The following is an 8,988-nucleotide window of genomic DNA, read 5'->3' as shown; positions in this document are numbered from 1 at the left end:
TGACTCCTACTTGCTGTTCCACAGGATTGTAAGGAAAGATGTCGCTGCTCTTTTTACACGCTCGTTAATGGAGGTCCCATTTTATAGGTCGGGAAAGTGAGGCACAGAGAGGGGAAGTGACTTTGCCGAGGTCCCACGGTGAGTCAGTGGCAGAGATGAGACTTGAACCCAAGAGTCCCGACCTCCTCGCTCTAACTTCTCTTGACAACAGTCCGCACAACACCGGCTTCGCTAGCACTTTATTAGGGAAAAGCTGGGTGCTGAATTGGCGAAGAGGGTTCTTTGTGCCAATCATTCCTCTGGGTGCAGGAAACACCCCTGGGGCTCTGTGCATGGCTGGCCGTGCTGACCTCTGGTTCTTCTTATCTGGTCTTGATGTACGAAGGCCTGACTCCTCCCAAGCCCAACCTGCTCCGCTCTCACTCTGCCCTAGAAAGATCGTCCTATGGTTTGCAGAACGAGTCTGGAATGGATATTGCGTGGTTCACCAGCTCGTAGGAATCCCGGATGTCGGACAGGCCAAACCAGAAGAAGATCCATTGGTGGTTGGTGAAGCTTCCATCACTGTGCTTGAAATACCTGATGGGAACAAAACGAACGCTTAGTTCCAAAGCAGTATCTGCATCCCATAGAGCAACAAGAGCGTCCATGGATACAATTACAGGGATAATACTGGGTCAGACTTGCCACCCACTGTATCTAAGGCTAGGTCTACACTACCCACCTGAATCGGCGGGTAGAAATCAATCTCTCGGGGATCGAATTATTGCGTCTCGTCGGGACGCGACAATCGATCCCCGAATCGACGCTCTTACTCCACCAGCGGAGGTGGGAGTAAGCGCCGTCGACGGGGAGCCGCGGAGGTCGATTTTGCCGCCGTCCTCACAGCGGGGTAAGTCGGCTCCGATACGTCGAATTCAGCTACGCTATTTGCGTAGCTGAATTTGCGTATCTTAAATCGACCCCCCCCGTAGTGAAGACCTGCCCTAAGAGTATCTGAGTCCCTCCTAGACATCAGTGATTGTATCCTTGCAGCACCTCTATAAGTAGCATAGTTGTGGTAATTCTGCTTTACTGATGCGGAGGTCCAGAGTGAGTGGGAGGGGGTTACAGGTCAGGGTTAAGGGGCATTGGCAGGGTGGCGTGGGAAACCTAGGCCTGGTATAGTAAGGGGTGCTGTGGATCAGAGTACACATGCACCAGCAGAGCGGTGGAGGGGCCCAGCCCTGGTGTAGCAGGGGTGTTGCAGTCAGGATTGAGATGCACTGCCAGAGCTGGGTGTGTCTGGGGAGCAGAGCCGCAGGTAAGGGTAAGAGGCATTGGCAGAGCTGTGTGTGGGGAGCCCAGGGCTGGAATAGCAGGGGGGGGAGGGGCTGCAGAGCATGGTTGTGGGGCATTGGTAGAGCTGTATGTGGGGAGCCTACGGCTGGAATAGCAGGAGAACCATTAGTGTGTTTAAAACTTGAGCCCAGAACAGATGTGCATCTGTGTCGGCGTCCACCAGGAGGGTGGCATTCCCAATGGAAATGCTGCTCTGCTCAGGTCTCCTTTCCACCTACCAGGGGTTAATGGGGTTGGTGACGCGAGACCTCCAGAAGAGGGTCCTGAGGTCCTGCCGTATGCACTCCCACAGCATCTGGCCGGAGCCTTGGCTTTTCTTGGTGGAGCTGACCACAAACTTGTCCAAGTACGGCATGCCGCCCAGGACCGGCTCCTTCGTGATGATGGCTGCTGCGTTGTAGCTGGGTGACAAAGGGTAGGGTGAGCGTCATGGCCTGGGAGCGGTATGAGCAGACTCTGCTTGGCAGGGAAGGCTTCCAAGAGGAAGGGAGGAGATTTTGCACCTTCTGTTCTCCCTCCCTCGCTCCCCTGGGCCCATGCAGCTACGACAAAGGTTACCCCAGCTGTCCGCTTGTGGTAGCTCTCAGGCACTACAGGAAATAACCACTTTGTGCCTGGCTTTCGCATGGCCCTAAGGTTCAGAGGCTCTGGGGTTTGGGTCCGTACTCTACAACAGGAGCCAGTTGGGAAGGCTGGAGCTTGTCTTTTGCAGGCCTGTCTCCTGTTGCGTGTGAGGCTAGAGGCCTTAGCTGGCCCCCGGTGTGAGGTGCTGCACGTAAGGAGAGACAATCCCTGCCCCCAAGAGTTTCCTGTCTAAACAGATCAGGCGGAGAAAGGGGGGCAGGGAAGGTTTTCAGATCTCTGGGATACAAGACAATCCCCAGAACTAACGGCCTTCACCCAGATGTTAGGGTCACTCTGCACCCCAGGGGCTGCCCCTAGAAGTGGCTGAATAGGGATCTCTCCCCTTCTTAAATATCCCGCTGCCTGCCTGCTCCTAGAGCTCCTGGGCCCAGCGGAGACGCGCCGGGGGCCTCCTTACCCCTCTGAGAAGTAGATTGAGTGCAGCCTGGGCCGTATGGAAGCCAGATAGTCCCCTCGGAGGGTCTTCCCGAAGGACGTGTTGATCAAGGAGACCAGGCGCTGCTGGTCCAGCTCCTCCAGCCTCTCGGCCCGCAGCATACGTTCAGCGTTCCTGAACAGGGTCCCCGAGCCTGGAGCCAAAGGGAAGAGCAAGGGCTTTGCTCACTCGGACGGTCTCCCACAGAGCAGCAGCGCTTTGCTTCCTGCTCCACTCGCCGGCGCTAATTCTCCAGCCGAGCTCAGCTCCCCCATCCCGTCCGCCCGCCCCGAGAGAGCGAGGCAGCGGCTGAGCCCGTCGGGGCAGGGGCAGGCCCCGGGGGCCACACTCACCTTTGTTGCTGAAGATCTCGGCGAGCAGCGCGCCGGCAGAGGCGATGACGGCGGAGGCCTCGTAGGGCAAGCGGCTCAGCAGGTCGATGATCAGCCTGACCTGCTGCTGCTCCTTGTGGCCCATCCATTGGGCTTTGGTCACTAGGTCCAGGTCGGCAGGCAGGTTCACGTTCCCCAGCACCTGCAAGGCCAGGAGGGGGCTCAGCAAGGGGATGGGCGATGTCTCCATGGGTTAGGCCCTTCTGCCCGTCCCCTGCTCCATGCCGGCTGCCTCCTGGAATGGGCCCAGCCCAGCTGCTGAGCCCAAGTGGAGGACACAACGCAAGCATGGGGCGTGGTGGGGAAGGTTGGCTCCCCGGTAGAGGGGTGCAGTGCAGGGGGCTGCTTTGACCTTCTCCCAGCTGATGGGCAAACCCCAGCAGCAGCCTTAGGCCTTGGCAGCCCCTCCCCACGTGTACGTGCCTGCCCTCCAGCCTCTCCCCACTCATGTACAACGCTCCTCAGCTGCGACTCCTGGCTCCCCTGTCCATGCATGGGAGGGGGTGACCAGGAGCTGGGGAGGGGGGAAGGGAAGGGTGGGGGGCCCCAGGAGGCAGTCGGGGTGTGGGAGTGTATCTTGGAAGCAGGGCACTGGAAGGGGCGGGATGGGAGCCCATGTCCCGGCACGCGGAGCGGGAGGCACGTGTCTAGCCCAGCAGTAGCGGCAGAGGGTGCGTGAGTCGGCGTCTCCTGTGCCAGACCCTGCGCTGCCCTTACCCACCTTCTGCCCGGAGTTCCTGATCCCCCCCGTCATGTTCAGGAAGATGATCTTGGTGGGCAGCAGCGTCCTGGAGATGGCGGCGGTGACCTCAACGGAGTCCAGCAGCAGGGACTGGCGGCCGCGGGTCTCCCCGACGGGGCAGATGATGGGGATGTTCCCGGACTCCAGGCACCACTGCAGCAGGTCGCTGTCCACGGAGATCCCACTGGGAGCAGAGAGGGGTGTTAACGGGAGCCCTCGGGCCGGTAAGGAGAGCCAGGCCTGCAGGCTCAGCGGCTGACCTGGAGTTGGCGGGCGACTGCTCCGCTCCTAGCACGGCGCCGGCCCCGAAGAAGGGCATGGTGGCAGCGGAGTTCTGGCGCAGGGCGTCCGTCAGGGCCTTGCAGTTCTGGGTCAGCAGCGCCTTGGTATCCCGGAAGGTGAGGGTGTCGCTCAGGGAGCTCCGGGACGGCAGCCCCAGCACCAGCAGGGGCTTCATGTCCATGCGCTGCAGGAAGGCCAAGCTGAAGGCCAGGCTGGTGACGGTCTCCTTGCAGCGGGAGACGGCCTCGTCCACCTGCCCAGGGGAGAACAAGGGAGCCGCGTGTCAGGGCCCCGGGGAGGCTGGGCAGGCGCCGCCCTGGGCACCGAGCGCCTGGGGGGTGGACGCTGACGGATGGGCAGCCCAGGCTCCGCGTTAGCCCGTGGCAGAGCCGCTCCTATTGCCCTGCGGGGGCTGGGTGGCTGTGAGCTCGGGGCCATGCAGAGCCATGCAGAGCCCTGGGATGGGGGGGGCGATGTGACTGGGGAGATTGGGGCCCGGCTGCAGCCAAAATTTCCCCTCCCTGCCTCCCCTAAGACTGTTCTCTCCCCTCCCCCACTACAGCTATCGCCCTTCCCTACCAGCCCCTCCCCACTACAACTATCACTCCCCTCCCCACTACAGTTATCACCCTACCCCTCCCCTCCCAGCTCCTCATGCCACCCAGCCCCTCCTCGCCACACTACAGCTATTGCCCCTCCCCTCCCGACCCCTCCCCATTACAGCTATCACTCCTCACTCCTCCCCTCCCCACTACAGCTATCGTCCTTCCCCTCCCCTCCCAGCCCCTCCCCACTACAGCTATTGCCCCTCTCCTCCTCATGCCACCCAGCCCTTCCCCGCCACACTACAGCTATCACCCCCTCTCCTCTCTTATCAACCTATTCCCTCCCCTCCCCCATCAACCCATCCCCACCCCAATCCCTGTAATGCTTTGTGCCCTTTGTCCCTAGCAAACGCTGTTATCAGCGGCCCTTATCTGGACCCTTGCTATCAGGCACAGCTGGGCTGATCCAGCCCTATTCTTCACTGGAGGAATGTTTACGAGGACTTGTGGCCAATGCTTGGCTAAAGACAGCTGCCCCCCCCTCCAGGTGTGTGTGGGGCGGGAAGGGAGGAAGTGGTGGGAGAATGAGCAGATGTAGCGCTCTGGGCCCCGCTGTACTGGCTGGGCCATTAACCCCCTGACCCCGCGTGCCAGCCAGCCATCCGTCCCTACAGCCCAATCTGCTCCCTCCTGTGATACTGGAGCAGACAAATGGGCCCATCTGGGCCAGGCTATCGGGTCCCTCTAATCCAGTATCACAAAGGAGACCCATGGGGTCATCTGGACCCAGATCCTGAGGCTCCTAACTCCCATAGATGTCAGTGGAAGAAGATGCATCTGAAGAAGTGAGCTGCAGCCCACGAAAGCTTATGCTGAAATAAATTTGTTAGTCTCTAAGGTGCCACAAGTACTCCCGTTCTTTTAGTGGAAGTTAGGAGCCTTAAATGGGCCCTAGCCATGTGACCCAGTGAAATCTATCCGCAGTACTGATCCGGCCCCCTCCCGGCTTTGACAGATTTCTCCTCCCAGCACCTGTGAGGCAGGCCTGTGATCTCAAAGCACAGGCAGGGAGTAGGGTGACCAGATGTCCTGAATTTATAGGGACAGTCCCGATTTTGGGGTTTTTTTCTTCTATAGGCTCCTATTACCCCCCCACCCCCGTCCCGATTTTTCACACTTGCTGTCTGGTCACCCTAGCAGGGAGCCACGGCCCAGCGGGGCTAAATCCAGCTTCTCAAAGGTTTTTCGGGACCTATCTCCCATTGAAAGCAGCAGGAGTTAGATCCTCAAAGCTATTTAGGTGTCTAAGTGACATGCCCCAGGTCACACAGGAAGTCTGTGGCAGAGCAGATAATTGAATGTAGATCTCCCAAGTCCTAGGCTACAGCCCTAGGCAGGGGTCACCGTTCCCCAGTCCACTAGTCTGTCGAGGGCGGTAGCCTGCCTGTACCAGGACAGTCTAGTTCAATACCCCATCTTGTGGTGTTTGCCTCTATAACAGGGGTGGGCAAACTTTTTGGCCCGAGGGCCACATCGGGGTATGGAAATTGTATGGCGGGCCTGAATGCTCACGAAATTGGGGGTAGGGGTGCGGGAGGGGGTGAGGGCTCCAGGGTGGGGCCAGAAATGAGGAGTTTGGGGGGCGGGAGGGGGCTCTGGGTTGGGGGGTGGTGTGTGAGGGCTCTGGGGTGGGGCTGGGAATGAGGGGTTTGGGGTGCAGGAGGGGGCTCCAGGCTGGGACCGAGGGGTTTGGAGGGTGGGAGGGGAATTGGGGATGGGGCAGGGGGTTGGGATATGGGGGAGGGGTGTGGGGGCTCTGGCTGGGGTTGCGGGCTCTGGGGGGGAGCTGGGGATGAGGGGCTTGGGGTACAAGAGGGGCTGGGCTGGGATTGAGAGGCTCGGAGGGCGGGAGGGGGATCAGGGCTGTGGCAGGGGATTGGGGTGCAGGGGGGCTCAGGGCTGCAGGCTCTGGGTGGGGCTTACCGCAAGCAACTCCCGGAAGCATGTCCCCACTCCGGCTCTGAGGCGCGGCCAGGCGGCTCTGCGTGCTGCCCCGTCTGCAGGCGCCACCCCTGCAGCCCCCATTGGCTGGGAACTGCAGCCAATGGGAGCTGCGGGGGCGGTGCCTGCGGACGGGGCAGCACCCAGAGCTGCCTGGCCATGCCTCCACGTACTACGGAGGGGGGTCATGCCAGCTGCTTCCTGGGAGCCGCGTGGAGCGGGGCAAACCCCCGACCCCGCTCCCCGGCGGGAGCTAAGGGCCCGATTAAATGGTCTGATGGGCCGGATGTGGCCCGTGGGCCATAGTTTGCCCACCCCTGCTCGATAACATCCTGAGGCAGAGAGTTCCACAGGTTAATCCCATGTTGCTTCCAACTCTGTTTCCTTTCCTCTCGTTTGACTTGACTGCCTTTTTAATTCTGGTTCCCTTTTAGTTATTAACTGGTTTATAACCTGCTCTTCCAGCCAGCTCCCTGTGAAGCACATTTTTTTCCACCTAAAGTATCATATTCATTTTTGGGGGAGAGGGGGTGGGGGAGAGAACCTTAATCCCGATCTGTCTTGTAAAATACTGTGTGTAAGTGCTTGGGTGGGTCAGAAATGATGGAGACGGCCCAGAGTCATAGATTTTTACAGTCTCTGCAGCACCATCCCCAGCATCTCCCAGGCTTCCACCCCTGCTGCCCCCACTCTGCAGCCCCCCGGGGATTTGGGGCTGTACCCACCCACCGCTTGCCCCTCCCACCTACAACCCCCCTGAGTCTGGTGCCCCCTGGCTGTGTCCACCCCACCCAGCTGTGCCTGCCCCCCCCGATGGCTGCCCCATTGCAGCTGTGGGTCCAGTAACCCCCCCAGCTGTCGGACCGGTGATCCCCCGCCCAGCTGTGGGTACAGTGCCCCCAGCAGTGCCTGCTCCCTACCCAGCTGTGAGTCCAGTGCCCCCGGCCGTCCCCGCCACAACCCCCCCACCCCGGCCGTCCCACCGCAGCTGTGGGTCCAGTAAACCCCCCCCCAGCTGTGGGTCCGGCGCCCCCTGGGGCCGTGACTCCCCCCCCAAGCCGTGGGCCCGGCACCCCCCTCACCTCGATGACGGCGAAGGGGCGGCCGCCGGCGTGGCCGAGCGCCTGGAACTGCGCCAGCCAGTGCCGCGCCTCGCCGGGGCTGCCGCCGCACTCCCGGAGAAAGGCCTGGATGTCCCGCCGCACCACGGGCGCGGGCACCGCCCCGCCGCCGGCCGCCCCGGCCACCGCCCCGACCAGCTCCAGCCGGGCGCCCGCCAGCCCACCGGGGCTCTCCCGCCGCCGGCCGCCCCTGCCGCAGCTGCGGGGCTCGGCGGCGCCCGGGCGCTGGGGGCCGCGGCCGCTCAGCACCCGCGGGACGGGCGCGCACAGCAGGCGGCCGGCTGAGGCCGCCGCGGAGCCAGCGCTGAGCGAGCCCATGGCGATGCTGCGGGCAGGCTGCAGTGGGGCAAGGGCGACACCCCGGGGCCTCCCCCGGTCCCCGCCCCCTCACTCCAGGCCCCTCCAAGCAAATCAGCGGCCAGCTCCCGAGGTGCCTCCCCGCCTGGGCGCTGGCCCCTGTCCGACCCGGGGCTGTGCAAACAGCGGCTTGAGCAAGCTCAGCGCGTGCTGCCGGGCCGGGAGCCAGAGCCAGGTGCTCCGGGGGTTGGGACATCCCGCTCCCTGCACAGATCAGAGCCTGTCCCACCCCTGCTGGGGCTGGGGGGGCTTGTGCCAGCTCCCACCTGCTAAGGCTGCCCGGGCGCTTTCCCTTTCCACTGCTTCTGCCCCGGGCTGGGCTGGTGTGTGCCAACCTCCCCAAGGCCTGACCTGAGAGTCCTGGGGCCAGCTTGACGGGGGGTCCTGACCTGCTGGCTGCAATGAGAGCTGCTGAGAGCCGTGTGGGGGATGGGGATGCCAGGCCGCAGGCCTCTCCAGTTGGGACCCCCCAAATCAGGGGCTGCTGTTGAAAATTACAGTTTAAGGCCATAATGGGTGGGAGTTCGGCACCGAAATGGATCTGGGCTTGAATCACTAACCTGCTCCAGGTTGCACAGGGAGTCAGTAGCCGAACAGGGAATGGAACCCAGGAGTCCTGCTTCCAGTCCGCCTGCTCTAACCACTAGACCCTATTCTCTCCCACAGCTAGGAACAGAACCCAGGAGTCCTGACTCCCAGTCCGCCTGCTCTAACCACTAGACCCTATTCTCTCCCACAGCTAGGAACAGAACCCAGGAGTCCCGACTCCCAGTCCGCCTGCTCTAACCACTAGACCCTATTCTCTCCCACAGCTAGGAACAGAACCCAGGAGTCCTGACTCCCAGTCCGCCTGCTCTAACCACTAGACCCTATTCTCTCCCACTTAGCAGTTCTGCTCTAAATATTGGATCCTCTCTTTCCCCAGACCTTGGAATAGGGTCCAGTGGTTAGAGCGTGACTGGGAATCAGGACCAGCCCTTTGCTGTGACCAGACTGGTGAAGAGGTCAGGAACACGAGCAGCAGCAAAGACCGTTGTGGGGAGGAACGTGCCAGTTACTGTCGGGGGTGTGTGTGTGTTATAAATGGTAGCGCTTAGTCCTAGAGACAGCAGTAGACATGGATGCATGAGACTGATTCTCATGCACA

General features: G+C 61.6%; 1 protein-coding gene across 1 annotated transcript; it reads right to left on the bottom strand.

Moving 5' to 3' along the window:
• Nucleotides 1-443: 443 nt before the first annotated feature.
• NAGS (N-acetylglutamate synthase) lies at nt 444-7,802 on the bottom strand. Its single transcript, XM_065422778.1, is given in 7 exon segments — nt 444-579; nt 1,560-1,742; nt 2,384-2,555; nt 2,755-2,935; nt 3,515-3,731; nt 3,733-4,070; nt 7,446-7,802. Coding segments are annotated over 7 exon segments (1,584 nt in total).
• Between the last annotated feature and the right edge of the window lie 1,186 nt (nt 7,803-8,988).

This window comes from Emys orbicularis, chromosome 25 (assembly GCF_028017835.1).
Source record: "Emys orbicularis isolate rEmyOrb1 chromosome 25, rEmyOrb1.hap1, whole genome shotgun sequence".
NCBI lineage: Eukaryota > Metazoa > Chordata > Testudines > Emydidae > Emys > Emys orbicularis.
Note: the sequence above shows the minus strand (reverse complement) of the source record. Positions and strands in the feature narration are given on the sequence as shown.